This window comes from Sarcophilus harrisii, chromosome 1 (assembly GCF_902635505.1).
Source record: "Sarcophilus harrisii chromosome 1, mSarHar1.11, whole genome shotgun sequence".
Taxonomy (NCBI): Eukaryota; Metazoa; Chordata; class Mammalia; order Dasyuromorphia; family Dasyuridae; genus Sarcophilus; species Sarcophilus harrisii.
The window spans coordinates 558,388,124-558,410,201 of NC_045426.1; the positions used below are offsets into that span (position 1 = coordinate 558,388,124).

Sequence of the window (22,078 nt, forward strand, 5' to 3'; positions counted from 1 at the left end):
CCAAAGGACATGTGGGCTGCACAACTCTGAAGATAACTCCATCTCTAATGTTTGAATGGACTTTTTGTGCAGAGCTCTCTGAGCTGAGCTTGTATTGCACATATCAAATGGAACTGAATACACAATACCTTGATCCCAACATTGTGATCTCATTGGTCCTCTTCAAATATGAATAACATGTACCTTTATACTGTGGTTCTGAAGAAAAAGCATGATAGACTTGAGAGCAAGAGATTTAGGTTCAAATCTCAGCTCAAACCATTTAACCACTCTGACCCTCAATTTACCCATTGTAAAATAAGAATCATAATTGGACTACCCACTTCATAAATTTGTAAGGAAAAGACTTAGCAAACTTTTTAGGATCTATAGAATGGGTTGTTTTTATCATTATAATACATTAAATTATTATTTTTATGGACCTTGATGTTGTTAAATTGATTATACTGCTTTTCATTTGGGTTGTGGGTTTCAAAATGAGTTATTTTTTCTTGTCATCCAACTTTAAGTGGTCCATAACATCACCAGAAAGGAATATTCATGCCTTTACTCTTCCATACTATGATGGAAAGTTATTAAGATCAATATGTTGTCAACTAGTGGCTGGCCTCTTGTCAAAATGGAACTTAATTAAGGATCTAATCACTGCCATTTGGCAGTCTTTCTCAATCTCCCATATTATGGGATTTAGAGATCTTTGAAATCATCAAGCCAAAACTCTCATTGTACAGATGAGAATCTCTGGACCAAGGCCTCTAAAAGTCTTCCGACTCTAAATGCAGAGTTCTTGACACCAGACCATTTTACTTTTTGCTTACTAAAATAGAAAACAAGAGCACAGAAATAGAAGACCAAATCATAATTTAGTATTCTAGAATAATAAGTCTTGGCTACTTCCCTTAGTCTATCTTCCCTAAGCTTCATGGCCTCAGGGACAGATGGTGAACAAAATATTCCCATACTTTTCAAAGTGATGACCAAAGGAATAAATTGAAAGATGCGTTAACCAATGACTCTCTCACCCAACACTAGAAAAATGATTATGATTTGGGATCAAAAAGAAATTTTCCCATTGGTATAGTAGTGTGCCGTTTGATATATAACTATGATAACTCTCAAATATGGCATCTCACTAGTCTATTGGATTCTTTCAGAGAGCTAGTATTGATGGCACATATATCCAGAGTAAAGCAGGCAGGAAATCAATTAGTCAAGAAATATTTATTAAGTACTTATTGTATGCTAAACCCTTTGCTTAGTGATGAATATATAAAGAAAAAATAAAAATAGTTCTTACAATTAAAGAACTTACTTTTAGATGAGGAAGGCATCTTGCAGATAACTAGATATATACCAGATACGTACAAATTCAAAGTAAGGTAATCTCGGAAAGATAGACACCAGTAGTTAAGCTAAGGAGACCATGAAATGTTTCCTGAAGTAGGATCTGAGCTGAATCTTGAAGTAAATTAAGGACAGTAAGAAACAAAGGTATGGAGGGAATTGAAGCAGCTATGTGGAATCGTTGATAGAGTACTGAATATGAAGTCATGAAATATCTGAATTTGGATTCTGCCTCAATGGGCCTGCTTCTTCATTTGTAAAATGAGGACTTAAATAACACTTCACAAGATTGTATTAAATGAGATAGATAATAGATGTATAGTCCTAGATACATACTAGCTGCTATCATCTTCATCCTCATTATTACAGGTTTTATTAAAATCATTTGGAAGAGCATTCCAATCATGGGAGAAACCAGCCTGAGCATTACACAGATCACAATCAAAGATGTGACAGGATGATATACATACTCATAGATAGAGATGAAAGAGACCTTAGAGATCATCTAGTCTAACATTTTACAAAGAAGGAAACTGAGTTTCATAGGGATCACATGATTTGTTCAAGGTCACACATGAAGTACAAAGCCAATATCTGAGCTAAGGTCCTTTGATTCCAAATCCAGTGCTCATTTCACTATCCCGTGGTATCTCTCCAATTTTGGCAAGAGAGAAATGAGGGCTCTTTAGAACTATACAGAAAATCAATGTGCACAGAAATAGGATGGACAATAATTCATGTAAAAAAACCAAAAAACCTCGGGATTTTTAATTGGGTAATCAATAAACATTTATTAGTTTCCTCATTTGTTAAATGAGAGTAGCAGTACTTGTAGTACCTTTCTCAGAAGATTGGTTCAAATATCAAATGCTGAAGGATCAAAGCATTTGCAAAATATTATAATGACTCCTATGTTACTGGAGCCCAATCTAGTCCATTGAACTATATAATAGATGTTCAGCAGATGTTGAAATGAATTCAAAGAGGAACTGGATGATTACTGGTCAGAAATGTTATAGCAGGAATTACTGTGTAGGTATGGGGTAAAATAGATAATCCATGATATTCCTTCTAGTTGAGCTTTTGGAATCAAAATAAAGGTTGCATTTCAATGGACAAGGGTGGCATGGCAACAGAGAGACAGTATTATATGTGGGGAAAAGCTCTGGACTTAGGAGTTCTGTATTCAGGTCTTGACTCAGCTATTCACTAATTGTTTAATCTCAGGCAGATGGTTTAAACTTTGTGAGCCTCAGTTTCTTTCATATACAAAATGACAAAACGATGCCTGAATGATTGGTTGATTCAAGGGATTATCATGAAGACAAAATGATTTAATGTAGGTTTTACAAATTATTACATTCTATTATTATTGTTATTTGTAGCTCTTATGATGAGCTGAACCTCCTGAATGTCCCCCAAAAAAGGCACCATGGGTTATTCCAGCACTAGTTGAGTAACCTTCAGGTGCCATCATTCAGGTACCTTGGGAATCTGCCTATAAAAATAGTATGATTAGATATATGATCTGAGCTAATTCTTACTCAACTATGTTTCTCTGTCACACCACATATAATTATATTAAGTATAAAAATGGAGAAAGTGGGGGAAGTGTAAAAACTATATACAGATTAAATTCAGGTACAGGATTTCTTCCAATCAATTCAGCTTAGTATAAATTCATATAGTACAGGGCATATTAATGTTATTATTGTTAATAGGGCATATTAAGCCTTATTTTCAACTTTCCTTCTCACTTCACTCACATTCATGTCCACCTCCAGCCTGAGGTCAAAATAATTTGTCTCAATTCTCTTGGTCCCAGAGGAAGTAAGAGTCTTTCTGTCCTGGTCCCAATTTGAAATAACTTTCCTCATAGCTGCGTGAATTCCGATTCAATGGTCTTCCTGTGTTCTATTCACAAAATTTCTTTGAATTGGACATTCTTCATTATTGTTCTGTAAGAAATGGCCAGCAGGATGATTTCAGAGAGGCCTGGAGAGACTTACATCAACTAATGAGTGAAATGAACAGGACCAGGAGATCATTCTACATGGCAATAACAAGATTATACGATGATCAACTCTGATGGATGGAGGCTCTCTTCAACAATGATAAGATTCAAACCAGTTCCAATAATTCAGTAAAGAAGAGAGTCAGCTACACACAGAGAGTGAACAATGGGAAATGAGTGTGGAACACAATATAACATTTCCACTCTATCTGTTATTGATTGCTTGAATTTTTGTTTACTTTCTCAGGTTTTTTCTTTCTTTCTAGATGCTATTTTTCTTGTGCAGCAAGATAACTGTATAAATATGTATACATATATTGGATTTAACATATACTTTTTACATATCTAACAAGTATTGGAGAAGTATTGGACTACCTGCCACCTAGGGGAGGAGGTGGAGGGAAGGAGGGGAAAAGTTAAAACAGAAAGTTTTGCAAGGGTCAAGGTTGAAAAGTTACCCATGCATATGTTTTGTAAGTAAAAGCTATCATAACCTTTTTTTTTAAATTGCTAACCTATCTTTCCTCTAAAAGCTTCATCATTTTTAACCTTAGAAATATCCTCAAAGCTCCAAGATTCTCTGTAAAATCTATCCACAAGCATCACCATTAGGGATTATAATATTATCTTCTGGGCCTATAAATCCACCAAAGGAAGTCATTTTATTCTTACAAATATATGTAATGGCCAACCACTCAAAACTATAAATTTGCAGAAAGCACTTGTGTGTGTCTGTATGTATATACATTTATTTAGAGATTAGAAAGCAGCGAATGTTCAGGTTGGAAGGATCCTAGTGATCACCTATTCCAATTCCATCTCTTGTGAGAGGAACAAACAGAATCATAGATGCTGATGATTAATGGTGATGAGCTAATTATTAAGGAAGATTCCATAGCAGAAGCAGCCTTTTCAGATATGTTTTAAAAGAAGGGAGACTGTACCTTCACCAACACACCTGTAGATCACACAGACTCTGGAAAAGCAGTGAAGCAGAAAGGCTATAGAAATAAAAGACTTGGTGGTAGCCTCAGAATCGATGAATCTTTTCTTAGGAGAGGGAGAAGGGAACAGGACCAAGGACAGCATCTAAAGTAACTCCCTAGTATCAAGAATGTTATAGAATTCTAGAAATTAAAAAGATCTAACAAATCATCTAGTCTTCATTCTACACCAGCTATAAGGAAGTCTTTTACCTTATTTCATGTATATGTGAAAGAGAAATTGCCAGAAATCCAAAACTCAAAAGCATGGTAAGGGAAGCTAAAAAATGTTATATAATTAAAAGGGTAAGGGACAACTGAAGATGGGGGAAAAAAATAGCAATTAGGGTTGACATGCTTGCAGACATAGTTTATAGCATGAAATTTCTGGAGTTACAATATGATGAGTCTATGTAGGGCCTTTTCATTTCCTCCATCCCATATGCTAGTGCTTTTCTTCCTAACACTACCTTTCAACTCTGCTCTGTACTTATGTCCCACTAAAATAAGGAAAATGGAAGAAGTGGTGTGCAGATGAAAAAAAGTATACTTCTCAAAAGAAAGTATACACATTTTTAAACTTGATATGCTCTATTAACATATTCTTCATCACTTTCTTGAGTTTAAACAATTAATTGTGATTTGTATAGTATTTATTGACTTTGGGGGTATAAATGCTCGCAGTAAATATTTGACAGTTGACTCTCAGGAGTTGGTTTGAGCTGCCACACCTTGGAACACCTCTGGTGGGGTACATCAGTACAGAGAGGAGCAGTGAATGGGAAGCTGGAGGTGTCAGTAGGGAATGGCAGGTAGTAGAATCCAGGATGGGGTGGCAAGATACTCAACAGATGTTTAAAACCAAGAGCCGTAATCCTCAAATACAGTTTTTTAGTTCATTCATCAAGTATGAACTACAGATTTGTAGTGAAAATATGCTAGGTAACCCTTTGGGTTTCCCAGACTCCATCTTGCGATCGGGCCTCCATCCTGTAACTCCGACTTGGGACAGAGTGTTACTTCAAGCTGGAAATTTATTAGGTGGTTTGTTGAATCCCCTCCAGTCCCTGCACTCTGGCTTTTCCTAACTGCATCTTGGATCAGTGACCACTTCCTACCCTGTTTCTTGGTAAAAGGTCATCAGAACATCTCCTATCTTGCTTTTTGGCATAAGCCATCACTGTCAAGATGAACAGGGTCAGACTGTAAGGTAGGCTTTCACTTTCCCCTTAATCTTGGAGGCCACGCCAAAACTGTGGGCAAGCCCTTAATTACCCCAGCACTTGGAGAGAGCCACTTCTCTTCAGTCCTCCCCCTCACCCAACCAAGGGGGTCCTTGACAAACACTATAAAAATTCCATTCAAATCCTTAGTTGGAAGAGCACTGGCTGCCACTCTCTTGATAGGATGGTTGTCTTCCATTCTCCATTGATGCTTGGGGATAAGCTCTTTCTTCCCACAGATATTACCTGATTGCCTGAGACTGAGTATGTCTCCTTCATACTCTTTATCCCTCCTATTCCCTGTTGTTTACCAACACTATTATTTCCTGAGAATTCACAATAAGCAGGGTTTTGTTGCTTTAATTATATGTAAATAAATAGATAATTATTCTCAGAAAATCACCATTACCTAAATTTGTTGAAGAAATATATTAAAAAGCTATACTTACTTGGGATGCTGAAACTTATCTATGAGATCAACCTTCTCTACCAGGTCTCCTCCAATGGTTCGGACTAAGTCATAGAAATCATTCTCAGAGTAATTCTGAGGGGGTAGCCAAAAGGAGATGTCATTCACCAAAGCTGGATACTTGCTAAGAGGCTAAAAAACAAAACAAAATAAAACAAACAAACAAAAAAAAACACTTAGATGAATTTTCAGTTGGCAAGGAATATATTCTAAATTTTTATGACAAATTTCAATTGGCTAATAGGGAAAAATTAATAAATTCTTATTTTAGTTTCTGTATTTTAAAAATAAAACAAGTTTAAAGGATATTCATCTCAAAATTTAGATAATGTCATTATGAATACAAAAGATTTTTATCATAATTTATATAATATAACCACATTATTAGATTTATAGCTTTTCTAATGGTCAATTTAGTTTTAAAGCAATTTGAATTTATCATATTGCCAATTTTCTCATTTGAATATTAGAGAAGGGAAAAGGTTCAATTTAATTAAGAAGAGATTCATTAACTGCCTATGATATTTTTTGGAAACCTTAATTTAGAAATAAGTAGTTGTCTTTTCAAAATGGATATTTCAATTAGTAATGCTTTCATTATTTGTTACCATAATTATTTATTAAAATAAAATGCTGGGTTGATTAGCAAGATTTTTTAAAAATGAGATTACTTCTCAAATTATGCCTTTAAGAAAAGTGCTATAAATTTGCATACTGGCATCTCTTCCCTCTGATTTCTTTAATGTAAGCTTTCTCCATATTCAGTATCTCACTGTTTCATCAGGCATGTGTTTAAATATTAGAGAAATTACTGACTTCTGGAAGGGAATATGGATGAACAGGACAACTTTAAAAGTTACATAATAATGTTTTATGCCTAAAAGAGAAAAAAAAAAAGTACACTATAGATTCACAGTTTTATGTTCTATTTTGCAAGTGAAAATACTATGTTATTTGCTGTTAGGTGTAAATTGAAAATTTTAAAACAAATTACTGGCCTTCGTTAAGTGACTTGTACTTATACCACAACTTGTGTATAAACGCTTTGGTCTGTACAAGATATTATCTCAATCAAAAATCAAATCTCCGTTCTGAAATATTTTATGGCACATCTGAGAAATCCTAAGTGAATACCTGATAAAGCTATAAACTTGTTAAGAGACAAATATATACAATGAATTGATTTATGCTTGCCTAGGTAACTATGGTATAAGCCATCAATGAATACTTGATAAAGAAAACAGTACAACTTTTAAATTAGCACACTCTTTAGGGAATCAAATAGTGAAACAAAAATGATTACTCAACTTGAAATATGAATAAAGTTGTCAGACCAATGCAGTGGATTGGAACCCCAATTTCAAACTTGAACACAATAAAGCTATCATGTAGGTGTGCATGATAAAATATCTCTGTTAACGAAGATGGGCTCCATTTCCTCTCCAAGGAGCTAAGCTGCAGTGCTAAATAATTACCACAATTGTTAGAAAGAAATAAAATGAGCGGAATTTAACGATTATATTGAGGTAGAAGGGAAAATGAAACATTCTTCCTCAGATTGTTTTTTTTTCTCATATCCACTTAAATGTGGGATGAAATCCTGATGTCCCATGAGCAGCATAAAAGGTTATCAAACTAGTTTTTTAGAGACATTCATTATTATTCAAGAGGAGAAAAAGGTATAGAAAAAATGTGTGTGTGTGTGTGTGTGTGTGTGTGTGTGTGTGTGTGTGTGTATCTCCACCAAGTCTGAAAAAAAAAAAAAAAGCACAGCATCTAGCTAGAAACAATTCAAATTTGACCACCCAAAAGTCAGGTGAGACAAACCTAGGCTGGTAAATTGTGAATTGCTCAATGTGGAGGGAGACTGAAGTGCTTTGAAGTCTATCTAGTTCCCTGGAAAATCACAATCAGAGGAAAGGGAGTCCAGACATGAAAGAGAAGGAGAAAAGGTTAAAAGGAAAAAAGATTTCAGAAATAAAAATCTCAAAGACCTTGGAAATAAATAGATACATCAATAGGAAAAACATATCATGCTAAAAGCATGTTCGTGCATCCATGAAAAATATTACATAATAAAGAAAAATGATTCAATACTTTTTTCTTTCAAATATTAGTTTGTTTGTTTTTTTTACATTATCTCTCTCTCTTTTTTTTTATAATAACTTTTTATTGACAGAACCCATGCCAGGGTAATTTCTTTACAACATTATCCCTTGCACTCACTTCTGTTCCGACTTTTCCCCTCTTGTTTAAATCAGACTTTATTAAATTAAATTAAAATTAAACCCTACTTGTTTAAATCGGACTTTATATGTATGAAAAGTGTTTTATAATAGTGTTCATATGCTTCCTGGATTTGTCTTGGCAGGTAGACTTACAAAGTATTTTTTTTATATTGCCTACAATTATTTAAAATAGAATTTTTTTTTTCAAAATGATTCAATACTTTATGTCCTGCATATTAAAAATAATGAACATAATGGGAAAACATGGAACAAGAGAGTAAGTTTCAATAAAGAAAGAAAGGAGAAAAATTGATTCAGAATTTAAACACATAGAATTAAAGAAAAACGTAGGAGAAACAAAAAACAGTAACATTAAGAGAAAATATTCTTGAGAGGCAGCTAGATAGTACAGTGCATACACAATGGTCCTGATGTCAGGAGGACCAGAATACAAATCTGGTCTCTGATTTACTGGTTATGTAACCCTAGGCAAGTCCTTCAACCCCAAAAAGCCTGGTGGAGGGGGCATCATGCAAATAAAACATGCAAATCTTGGACACAGAATATGCAGGGATAACCTAAAGATTCTAGGTCTCCATGAAAAACGTGATAAGATAAACAAACAAATAAACAAACAAAAACCTTTAACAATATAATAAAGGAAATAATAGAAGACAAATTTTAGAAAGAAAATCAGAACTGAAGAGATTACCTGTCTCCAGAACATCCCAAACAATACAAATGCAGGAGGAGTGAATAAATACAGCAGACAAAGATAACAATAGCAAAAGAGTGACAACCAAGAGTCCAATATGAGATTTCCTTCTAAATGTACACAAAGAGACAGGGGTGAAGAGGAAATTTGGTAGAAGAAATGGTGAAGTGGCAGATTTGAGGTATTATAGATAGAACCTTGCCTACAATGAATCAATGCTTTTTCTGTAGGACTAAACTGTAACACAGGAGGGTTACATAAAATAGGTGAAGGAAGCAGAGAAAGGAGTCAGTAATGCACTGGAGTGAAATCAAGAGCTAGAAGTGAAGATAGTTTTGTAGTTTCAGAAAGCAACACTATGGAAGTAGATGAAAGGGGGAAAGGGAAGACTGTCAAAGGGGGAAGGAAGGATCCTGACTTTGGAAGTAAGAAGGAGCTCCACTGATGAATGAGCCTACAAGTGAAGAGAGGTGGTTGGAGAAGGGACATGAAGCCTGGGAAATTTGATGCTCGAAAATCTATTTGTACAAGGAAAGGGTGAGTTGTAATCCCTGGAGGGCCACTGGCACCTGGAAGAATGGAAAGGTCAACAAGAAAGTTCTGGTAAATCCATAACACATTAACAGGAAATTGGTGGGGGAAAGGATCTAACATTCAAAGTAAATCTGAGTGAAGACTTCTCATGGGAATATGGCCCTAATAGTGCCTTGAGACTGCAATGACAAGTTGAGCTATAACTAAAAAGCTGCAGGTGTCCAATTATCTTGGATGAACATTTCCCCTCCTGCTGCCCCCCCCCCCAACTCTTAATTAGTATTTAAGTACTTTTTTCTTTTCTTTTTTTTAAATAGCTTTTTATTTACAAATTATATGCATGGGTAATTTTACAGCATTGACAATTGCCAAACCTTTTGTTCCAATTTTTCCCCTCCTTCCCCCCATCCTCTCCCTCCAGGGCAGGTTGACCAATACATGTTAAATATGTTAAAGCATAAATTAAATACAATATAAGTATACATGTCCTAACAGTTATTTTGCTGTACAAAAAGAATCAGACTTTGAAATAGTGTACAATTAGCCTGTGAAGGAAATAAAAAATGCAGGTGGACAAAAATAGAGGGATTGGGATTCTATGTAGTGGTTCATAGTCATCTCCCATAGTTCTTTCTCTGGGTGTAGCTGTTTCAGTTCATTACTGCTCCATTGGAACCGATTTGGTTCATCTCATTGCTGAGGATGGCCACGTCCATCAGAATTGATCATCATACAGTATTGCTGTTGAAGTATATGATGATCTCCTGGTCCTGCTCATTGCACTCAGCATTAAGCACTTCTTTTAAAGGCCATGATGGCTTTGGAAATTCAGGTAGCAATTCTTTCAACCAAGAATATCTACTTGTGAATTAAGAATTTGTTATTTACTACTATTCTTTTGTTTCTTGGAAAGATTTCCACATTTGGAGTGTAAGCTTGAATTCCCCAGACATGGGAAGAAAGGTGGGGGTGGGTGAGGACTCTGGTCTATATAATCTTGTGTTTTGCAGTTTGTAGTTTGCACTTCTCTACTGACACCTTGTCTGTTGAGAGTTGCTCTTTCTTGGGAGATGGCAATAAATCTTCCTTCCTTCTTCCCTCCCTCCTTCCTTTCCTCTTTTTTTCCTTCTTTCCTCCCTCCCTTCCCTCCCTCTCTCTTTTCTTTCTTTCCTTCTTCCTCCCTTTTTCCTACCTTCCCTCTCCCCCCGTCTCTTTCTCCCTCCCTCTCTCCCTTCTCCCTCCTTCCTTCCTTCCTTCCTTCCTTCCTTCCTTCCTTCCTTCCTTCCTTCCTTCCTTCCTTCCTTCCTGATTTTAATTTGGGTAAGGGTCACATCCTACACAAAAGTGTTTTCTGTTGTGAGATGAGTGCTAAACCCCTTTTCCCAAATTAGCTAACCAGAGACATCTTCAGGTATAAAGAAAAAGCATTTATTTAATTCCTCCTAGGAGAGGTTCAGATGCACCTGGTAGCCATCCCAACTCCCGCCATGTGCTCCTGAACCTGTCCAGCAGGAAGTAGAACAGTTGGTTAAACAGGAAAAGACCCAAGCCATTTCATTGGATAAACTAAAAGGAAGTAATCATCCTTGACTACGGTTGTCTGCTTCTTGTGGGTCACTTCACTTCTTGTGAGTTATATCACTTCCTGTGGACATGACTTCTTGAGGGTTTGACCTTTAAAGACAACATGACTCCCTGCAACCCATGGTTCAAGACTGGGAATAGGGATCATGTGATTTCCTGAAATCTTAGTCCCAAAACCTCATTTTCCAGCTCTGGGTATAGGGATCATGTGATTTAGGTCTAGTCTCAATACTGAGAAAAGTTCATCTAATCCATCCCTTTCATCTGTGATAACTGTAATAATTGATAATGTTCTCATTATGGATAATGGAATCAGAGAATTCACAAGGTAAACCCTGTAAGGCAGGAACAAAAAGCACCCAGAATAGATAATATAAAAGCTTTTATTGCAGGGAGAATACAGAGATAAGAAAGAGACCAGATAATTTATAGAACTCATGAATCAGAGAATGAGGGTCTAGAGTAAACAAAAAGAAAAGGTGGATAACGAAAGGAGTGAGAAAAATCCTTTTTGGAAAAGGTGTACAAAAATGAAATTAAGATTAAGGAACAGTCTGAAGGGTAGGAGAGAAAAAGGGAATATCAAATGGGAAGAGAGCAGTGGGAACAGAGTCAACTTAAAAAAAATTAAGTGAAGGAATATAATACTTTGTTTATAGCAGAAAAGGTAACCTGAGGGAGTAGTTGAATGGGAAAAAAAATTTTTGTATTAAATTTCTCTGATAAGCGTTTGTTACACAAGGTACAATTTATATATGTACATATACAATTTATATATGTATATACACACACACATACGCACATACACACAGAGTAATTCTTTAATAGATAATCATTCCTGAAAGAGCTGTAAAATATTTATAACCACCTGAAAAATTTTCCAAACCACTAAAAATTAAAAATACAAATGGAAAGAACCAAGAGCTTTCACCTCATACCCAGAAAATTGGCAAAAATGACAAAATATGGCAACAGGCCATGTTGGAGGCATTGTAGAAAGATAAGCTAATATATTATTAGTGGATTGTGGGCTTCTCTTCCTCTCTCTCTCTGCCTCCACCCACCAAAATCGTCATTTCCTATACAACACATCAGGACTTGCACAAAGAGTGGGCGGGGGCCATTCTTTATCCAATCATGTATATTAATAAAGTATAGACCAATTACTATTGTGCTTGGGACCTCAGTGCATCAACTCAAGCCTCAGTCCATTACAGTCCACAAGTATATATCACACATGTTTTTGAACTTTTTTAAGGTGCCAATCAGTTATGGGGGCTGGTTTTCCTCTCCAAAAATTACTATTTGTCATTTGGAACAGCTACATCAGAGGAAGAAAAGGATACAATACGTGGCATTCTATAGTGATTTGAAAAACAGAAAATGTCAGTAAAAACTTACTTTAAAAAATAAGAAAATACAAAATGATGAATTTGTACTTAATTCAATCAACAATTTTTAAAGCAAAAACTATGCAGAATACTAAGATTAAAAAAATTTACATAACCCAAGTGAAGTTTAAAGGAGGCAAAATATCATAAAGTTATATCTAGTTACAAAAATAATCTACTGCAGAGTTATATAGCAAAATGAAGAAAAACAGTTATATACAGGTCCTTGGAGCTGTACTGACCTTTTCTTTCTTTCAAATAAAAGACTTCATTAGGTATTCCCCAGAGATCTTCATATGGAGAGAAAGGGTCTGTGATTTTCATAAACCTCTTTTCTCCCTTCAAGATTAAACCCAAGCATTAACTAAATGAAACTGATACCTCCACATCCAATTGCTATCTATTCCCTCCTAAACTACCTGTTTCTTAATTACTTTGATTTAATTTGAGTTTATTCCTTTAAAATTTTTCTCTCTCTCCCCTTCTCTCTCTCTCTCTCTCTCTCTCTCACACACACACACACACACACACACACACAGTCTCTTTTAACAGAATGGCAACTTCACTGAGAGTATGGACTGATTCATTTTTTTTTTTTTAATTTTTTGCATTTTGTATCCCTAAGGCCTGGAACATAGCCAAGTACAGAGTAGATTAAATGACTGATATTAAGATCCATGAAGTCAGCAGAATGAGGTGGCAGACAAAAAAAGCTAATTCGCTCTTAAGCTGCATAAACAGAATTATATAATGAATCACAGTTCTCTGTTGTCCTAGAATATTTTATCTAGTTCTAGGCACTTTAGAATAAGAATTCAATGAATTCAGAAGAGGGATGAAAATATGACTAGAAATACAGAGGAAAAGATTTAGAGGAATAGGGTTAGGTTTGTTCTACCCTAGGAGGGCAGAGCTTGGAGCAAGCAGTGTTTGCAAGTTCAGCTGGATGTAAAAAATATTTTCCTAACAATTGGTGCTTTCAAAAAATAATGGGATGACTTAAAAGCATAATGCTCCTGCCAAGGGAAGTCTTCAATCAGGGAGACTTCTGGTTAGGGACATCACAAAGAAGACTCATATCCTAGGCAGAGATGACATTTTATGGTCCTTCCAAATCCAAGATTCCATAAATTGAGAGACAACAACATAAACATTTTATGTATTTATTAACAACTTTTAATGTATTTATTAGCAGAAATACTCTTCATATTATTCCTTGAAGTCCCATCCCTTTTATAATGATCTGTTGGGTATCTCTACCTGGATCTTCTGCACTCAAACTCATTATGTCCAAAATAATTAGCACAACATGTGGCACACCTAATAAGCACTTGATAAATGCTTGTTGACTTGGCTTGAATTCATCATCTTCTTCAACAGTATCTCTTCCACTAATTTCTTTAATTTTTCTTGTAGTATCACCTTCATTTCTGTGATCTAGGATAACAGTCTTGCAGTCAAGAATTTTCTTTTGACCCTATCTCCTTTGACCTATTATATACTAACTTGTGTATGTACTATATTCTTCTCTTACCTCATTCAGTAGATTATTGGTTCCCTGAGGACAAGGACCCTGTTTTTTACCTTTGCAACCTCAGTATCCAGCACAAGGTTTATTAAGTATATAGTAGGTATGTAACAAATTTTTGATGAGTTGAGTAGATAAAAGAAAACTGTATCTGAAAGCAATTGGCGGAGGAACAAAACAATTTCCAAATAGACCTAGTTCCCAATCACTTCTCTATCTCATGGCAGACAAGGAACAAGCATTTATTAAGCACTTACTATGTGCCAATATTAATGGTAAGCATTGGAGACATACAACAAACAAATGGAAAGATAGTCCCTTGTCCCCAAGGGGCTTACAGTCCAAAAGAAATAAGAGCTGGAAAAAGGGAGTAAGGGGAAAAGAAAAAAAGGAAAAAAAGCACTTGTGGAGACATCTTCTATTTCTGGCCCATTTCTGAAATTATTCAATTTCATTCTCCAACTCAAATTTTAGGGGTTATAGGTTGACATGGAATTTTTAAAATAAATTTGTCTATTTATGATGAAAGCACTACCTGAATTTGTTTTAAAACTTTTGCTTTTTTTTCTTCCTTCTAAAATGTTCAGGAAAAAAAGAATAAACTTGCCTACAAAACAAAAACAAAAACCAATGGCTAAAGGGAGGCTGACTTTCTCCCCTTCTGCCCCCAAAAATGTGTATTTTGGGGAGTCAGACTACTTAAAGGAAATTTTTTAGTAATGTTCTCAAAGTAACTTTTATAAGAGCTATGAGCTTCAAAGATGAGGTTGGAAATGGGAAGAAGTGACAATGCTCGAATAAACTAGACTTCTTTTTTGTCTGTCTCCTCTCTTGGTTTACTGACAAGATTCAAGAGGCCTGGAGCAGAGAGGAAGATTTGATGAAAGTAGGACTAAGGTTATAAAATACCTTAAACTTCAGAAATCTACACTTGGGAAAAGTCTAGAATGTGTTCTTTCTCAACACTACCTTCAAAGTACCACTATTTTCTTTGTGACAGCTACTCAAATTCTGAAAGCATAGAGCTTAGGAGGAAATACTCAGGTTTTTTAAAACTGACCTGATAAATTCAATATTTAAAGTGATAGCCTACTTCATAACTGATATCATTAACCTAACCCTGTTAAGAACATTTAATTTCACTAATTTTTACAAAACAATTCATTTGGATTTTGATTTGAAATTAAGTCAAATTTGCTTTTGTATTTCCATTAAATGATAGAATTGACAAATGTCCTTTGTAACAAGTTCAGGTTTTGCAACATAAAGAAAACTGATTGAGACAATAAATGAAACTATTCCCATTACACTTTTGTCTTCAATCTCAAGTGGAGATTTACTTCAACACTTGTGCCTTTGATTTTACTGTTCTAAAGGGCTCTCTGTACTATGGTACTCAATAAACTGGGAACATTTTGGAAATGCAGCAGAATCATAAAATTAAAAGAGACTTTAGAGGTCACATTCAATTCCCTTCCATTCAATACACATTTATTAAACTTGGAGTATTTGCAAGGTTTGGGGCAGCTTTGGGGAACACAAAGCAAAACAAAACCCTTGTTGCCCTCAGAGAGCTTAATTTCTACTGGAGAATAGGGAAAACAACATATAAACATACAAGTAAACCTGAGATCACCTAAGAAGAGAGAAAATAAAAACTGGAGGGAGATAGAGGGGTTTCAGGAAAGGGGCAGCATATGAACCAAAATCTGATAATGAACATAAAGGATTCTAAAAAGAAAAAAAGGATAAGGGAGGTCATTTGAAGAATGAAGGGTATTCTGTGAAAAGGCAGAGTGATGGGAGATGCAAGTAGTACAGTTGGAATATAGACTATATGAAGAGGAGCAATAGGAAAGACTGGGTAGACTTATTACTGTCTAGCTTGGAATTTATATGTTATCCTAGAACTTACAATATTTACTAAAGACTTTCAAGCATGTTTGTGACATAATTGGCTAAGGTTAGAGAAGGCAACTTATTGGAGTGGAGTGTGAGGCAACTATATTGGCTTTGGATTTTAATATTAATATTATCTTCTACTATATTTTTACATATTTTATTAAATATTTCCCAATTACATTTTAATCTAATTCAAGGCCTTGAGGGATGGTATTGGCCCCCTTCTAGGAAAAACTATTAGAATGATGTATCTCAACTTAAACTTTTCCCTAGGTGGTTATTCATTCATTGTTCAAAGAACTCCAGTGACGAGGAACTCATTACTTTTGTAAGATAACCCATTATTCAACTTTGTATAACTCTAGTTGTTGGAAATCATTCTATTTGTGTAGTATGCATGCATAACACAAAGAAGCATACATGTGTATATGTACAAATATGCATACATAGATGTATATACATACATATTTACACATATACACATTCCATTTTTTCTCTTTTTTCCCCTTATTTTGTAATCTAATCATAGTTCTACCTACTAGGTTCAGACAAAACAAATCTAATCCCTCTTTCATGTGACAACCTTCAGATACTTGAAGCTAGTTATCATACGTGTGTATACATATATATGTATGCATGCACATGCAAATATATATATATATATCTTTCCTCCTAAAATTTCCCTGCATTTATTTTTGTCAATATTCTGCATATACTTATTCATGTATATGTTATCTGCCCTGATAAATTATAAGCTCTCTGAGGTATATATGCCATTAGATATCACATGGATAAATTTCACCTTTATGTATGTGTATGTATGTATGTGTATATATACACATATATACATAAGAAATTCAGTCCTCCTTTTGATCATTTTTGAAAGTTTTTATAATCAGCTTTCAACCTGGAGTTGCTATAAACCAATTTTATCTGCAAAAATAGGATGCAGTATTAGGTGTTCCTACCCCCACTCCAAATACAAATTTTGACAGCTCTTACTTCATAACTTCATCCAATCATTTGGCAATAAAAAAAATAAGCTATCAAATTTGGCTGGCATGATATATTCTTTATGAACTCAGGCTGTTCTCACTTATGATTCCATTATGCCTTGTATATTTACAGATTTTCTCCCTTTGTTCCATTATTTTGTTTTCCCTCTTACTTAATTTCATGGAGTGCCAGGAGCATACTGTGTGCCAGTCAGAGGCAGGCACTGTTCCTACCAGTCAGCTTTTGTTCCATTATATCTCAATTACTATGGCCCACAGAACTCACGGTGTTCCTCTTGGCATTTTGGAAGTTTCTCATTGTATGAGCTTTTTAATTATCCTTTGCTATGGTCTCAATTCTTTTTGATATTTCACAGATGCTAAGGTAAAGTATTTCAAAGAAGGAACATTTTTACTGCATGGAAAAATTATTTAGTGTTTAGGACAAATGGTTTTGTAGTTAGTTGATTTTTCATGTCCACATGTCATCTTCCTGACTGGACCACAATGTAACTGAGGGAAGAGATGGACACCTGGTATCTCTTTGTATCTTTCACAGTCTTGCATATGAGATACTAATTAATATGTCACTTCATTGAAAAAAAAAAACAATAGTTTTTAACCATACTAGGATTCATATCTACTATATCTTCTTTCTTTTGTCCAGATGTTTTTCTCCTGCTTTTTGATTTAAAGATTTTGATCTTTAAAAAGGAGTTGGAAGTAGCCTATGATGATTAAAGGGAAAAATAACCATAGAAAGGATCAAGGCAATTTTTCATTTTTAAAATTAGTAACATTTTGGTGGCATAGTTATTAATTCTATCTAATCAATCAATACATCACACCTTGGACAAGGAATACAGACATCAATTGGTATCATGATCAAAAAGGAGGAAAATAGTGACCCACATGGCAGTATAAAATTATACAGTACTTTCTATATCCCAAACTGCTTTATGATGCAAAAAGATCATCATTTTAAATCCCAATATTTTCCCCTATGTTCTATAAAGCAAATCATGTAACACCAACATATTTAAATAAAGAACACTATGGGTGATCAAAAAGATAATACAGAAATAAAAGTTGGGTGTAATCATGCTTCAGACTATTGCCAATAGTGACTTTCCACACTTTTTATACTGCAACCCTTTATATACTCTACGGTCTAGCCACATTTTTTTCTTTTTCTTTCTTTCCTTTCTTCTTTTTCTTTCTTTCTTTCTTTCTTTCTTTCTTTCTTTCTTTCTTTCTTTCTTTCTTTCTTTCTTTCTTTCTTTCTTTCTTTCTTTCTTTCTTTCTTTCTTTCTTTCTTTCCTTCTCTTTCTTTCTTTCTTTCCTTCTTTCTTTCTCTCTCTCTTGCCCAGGGTCACACAGCTAGGAAGAGTGAGTGTGTGTGTGTGTGTGTGTGTGTGTGTATAGCCAGATTTGAACTCAGGTTCTCCTGACTTCAGGGCCAGTGATCTATCCACTGCACCATCTAGCTGCCCTATACTATTTTTCTTAGACTATTTTGTTTCCTTCAAGACTCAGATCACACAGAACAGAAAGCTTTTTCTGATCCTTCCAACTACTAGTATCCTTCCTCCTAAAATATCCATGCATTTATTTTGATTTTCTTCCTTCCTTCCTTCCTTCCTTCCTTCCTTCCTTCCTTCCTTCCTTCCTTCCTTCCTCCCTCCCTCCCTCCTTCCTTCCTTCTTCCCTTCCTTCCCTCCCTCCCTTCTTCCTATCTATCTATCTATCTATCTATCTATCTATCTAATGTTCCCACTGATCTGAAAAAAATAATTCAAGGACACTCTCAAGAGTGTCTTAAGAACTTTAGAATTGATTGCATGACATGGGAGAAACTGACACAGGATCATCCACCATGGTGTGCTCTCATCAGAGAAGGTGCTGTGCTCCATGAGCAAAGCAGAATTGAATTAGTGCAGAAGATATGTGAGATGCACAAAGCTAGAAAGTCCATTCTAAATGGTATTAAGGAACATTTATGCCCGATCTATGGCAGAGTATTCCAAACTTGTATTCATCAGATCAGCCAAAGTAGAACACACTGTAACTCTACTCTGACACAGTGATATCATTTTGGTCCTCTTCAAGAATGAAGGACAACAAGCAACCCTGATCAAGTATAAGCTCTCTGAAAGCAATGATTTTATCAATTCCCATCATCTAAATTATCATCTTTATGCTCATGATCTGTAAGTTCAGTTTTATTCTTCATTCTGAGCTCTAGTCCTCTATCATAAACTACCTGTTTTTTCTTATTTAAAATTGTTATTAATTTTATTTTAATTTATGGAACAAAACAAGTATTTCTATAACAAGCATAATAAAAAAAAGATGATTGCCCATGTAACTGCAAATCTGCTATGTACAACTTGCCTACTTCTTTTTTTTAAATAGCTTTTTATTTTTCCAAATACATACAAAGATAGTTTTTGACATTCACCTTTGTGAAACCTTGTGTTCCAAATTTTTCTCCCACTCCCTCCCATAGACAGCAAGCAATCCAATGTAGGTTAAATATGTGCAATTCTTCTAAACATATTTCCATACTCATCGTACTGCACAAGAAAATGGGATCAAAAAAACACGAGAAAGAAAAAAAAATAAGGAAACAAATGAACAACAACAACAATGAAAACACTATGCTTTGATCCACATTTAGTCTCCATAGAACTCTCTTTGGATGCAGATGGCTCGTTCCATCACAAGTTTATTGGAAATGTCTTGAATCACCTCATTAGTGAAAAGAGTCAAGTTCATCACCAACCTGCTACTTTTAACACATATGCATATACATACATACTAGACATAAATATATATATATTTTTAAAATATTTATATTTGTGATATATATTTATAATATTTATATTATTTATATTTATATATATATTTATATTTATATATATTTATAAAATCATTCTATACATACTTCTATTTACATACTTTCCCTTTATGGTCATATGAAAAAAAAATGCTCTAAATCATTATTGATTAAAAAAATGTAAATTGAAACAAAACAGCTACCTCTTGAATATTCTAAACAGGATATTCTCCTAAGAATATGTCCCAAACACAATGCATTCTCTTTCCAAACCCAATCTTTTTCAGAACTTTCCTATCCATAATAGAAAGATGTCACTATCCTCTCATATCATGCAGGTTTCTAAGCTTGGTGTCACTTTTTCCTCACCCTATAAAGCCAATCCTTTTCTCTCCACTTACAAAATCACCACCCTAACTCAGATCTCACCATCTCTTGTGCTTGGACTACTGTAGGAGTTTTCTATTCTTCTTCATCTCTTTATCTCAGTCTCTCCCTGCTCTAATCCATCTTTCACAATACTGCCAAAGTATCTGCCTAAAATTTTAATTCTGACCATTTTACTTTGATATTCAATAAACTCCAGTGGTTCCTTATTAGTTCTTCCTTATTAAGTCTTGGATAAAACGTAAACTTTTTGTTTGGATTTGAAGCTTTTAGAAAAGCTTTGATCCTTTCCTGTCTCTCCAATCTTCTTATATACTATTCCTCTCTACATTTGATCACCTAGCCAAACTGACCCGCTTACATCTGTCACAGATACTTCCCCTCCCAAATTTCTGCCTTCACCTTGACCATCCTTTCCCCCTGAAATGCACTCTTTCTTTGCTCTGCATCCTAAAATTCTTGGTTTCCTTTAAGACCCAGCTCAAATTCAACTTCTACAAGAGCTAGTTTCCTTCTCTTCTAACAGCATGTATTTTATATGTACCAATTTATATACAGATTGTTTTCCTTACTAGAATGTAAATTCCTTAAGGGCAGAAACTGTTTTTATTTATTCTTTACATCCCCAATGTTTATCCAGTCCCTGGTACACAGTAAGCAGTGACTGATTTTTGCTTTTGCATCCCAGTAGTTATGTAAACAATATGTATGGATTGATTGGCTGATTCTATCTGAGATCTAGTGTACAAGACACTATCATAGACATGAATAATCAGAATAAAAGGTAGACTAGTTATGTGGTGAAGTCAAGTGATAAGAGACACATACCACAGGTGTTACACTAGTAGTCACAAAACATTAAAAGTCTTCACAGGAGATTTCAGACAAATACAATTTCACTCTCTCAGATCTTACTACTGTCCACTTATATCTCTACAAAAGCCACAAAAATCCCAACAGGATGGGAAAAGGTTGAACCGACACAACAACAGCAGATTATAGAGGGCTTTATATACCTAGTCAAAAACTTTGGGAAAGACTAGAAGATAATAAGAAGGCATGTGATTTCAGTTCTTATGTGTTTGATAATATATATCATTATTAGCAGAGTAGCACATATATATAATATATGAATAAATAAGGATAACACTGGTTTTGATTTAAGAGGAGAAACTGCTAAGAATAGTCATTTTAGCCATGATGAGCTTGAGGTTCCAGTAAGACATTAAGTTAGAGATATTCAACAGCTAGTTAGGCAGGTCGGTTCAGCTTTCAGGGGGAAAAAATTGGGGCTAGGTATATGAATAAGGTTATATCCTGAATAGAGATGAATTAAAATCATGGGAATGTATGAAATGGCCAAAGGGGAGGATCCAGAGAAAGGAGAAGGGAGAACCAAAGACAGAAGTAAGCTTTGGGAATGGGAAGGCATTAACTCTTTGGAAGTTGAAAGAAGACAATGAAGCAACAAAAGAATAAGAAAAAAATAGTCTGATAGGTCAGGAAAGAGTAAAGAAGGAAGCCAATTGAGGAAGAAAAAATTATTAAAAGACAAATTTGGCCATGAGATAATGAATTGTGTTAACTATGACAATTCATGAAGATCATCTGCTTCTGAAAAGATGTGGAGGCCTTACAAACTGAATCAGTAAAGAGAATACTTCAGATCTATTGAAGTATTGTTACAAGTAAGGCTCTTTGAAGGAAAAGGCTTTGGTTCTTAATTATAGCCTGGGACCTTATACTTGTAATGAATTTCCTGTTTTTTCTGTTGTATCCATATACTTAATTCACAGTCTTCATACCTAAATAGGGAACAAGTTTTTGCATGTCTTTGCATTCCCATTGCTAAGCATAATGGCTGATAACAGTCAACATTTAATAAATGCTTGTTAACTACAAATATAATGTTTGTCTACATGATGTTCACTGTATTCTGTGA

At 34.8% G+C, this 22,078-nt stretch overlaps 1 protein-coding gene across 3 annotated transcripts in view; it reads right to left on the reverse strand.

Annotated features, from left to right (window-relative positions):
* Positions 1 to 22,078, reverse strand: part of FARS2 (phenylalanyl-tRNA synthetase 2, mitochondrial) — a 477,886-nt gene that overhangs the window by 187,510 nt on the left and 268,298 nt on the right. The window contains exons 5-6 of one of the 3 annotated variants that reach the window (XM_031946904.1): positions 6,014 to 6,165; positions 1,869 to 3,302 (exon numbers count right to left, since the gene is read on the reverse strand). The exons of 1 other annotated variant lie outside the window; for it this stretch is intronic. In XM_031946904.1, coding sequence (XP_031802764.1) covers positions 3,263 to 3,302; positions 6,014 to 6,165 — 192 coding nt within the window. In that variant the 3' untranslated portion in view covers positions 1,869 to 3,262. Of the gene's footprint in view, positions 1 to 1,868; positions 3,303 to 6,013; positions 6,166 to 22,078 lie in introns of those variants that run through there. One more of the 3 variants, XM_031946906.1, reaches the window with a different exon arrangement.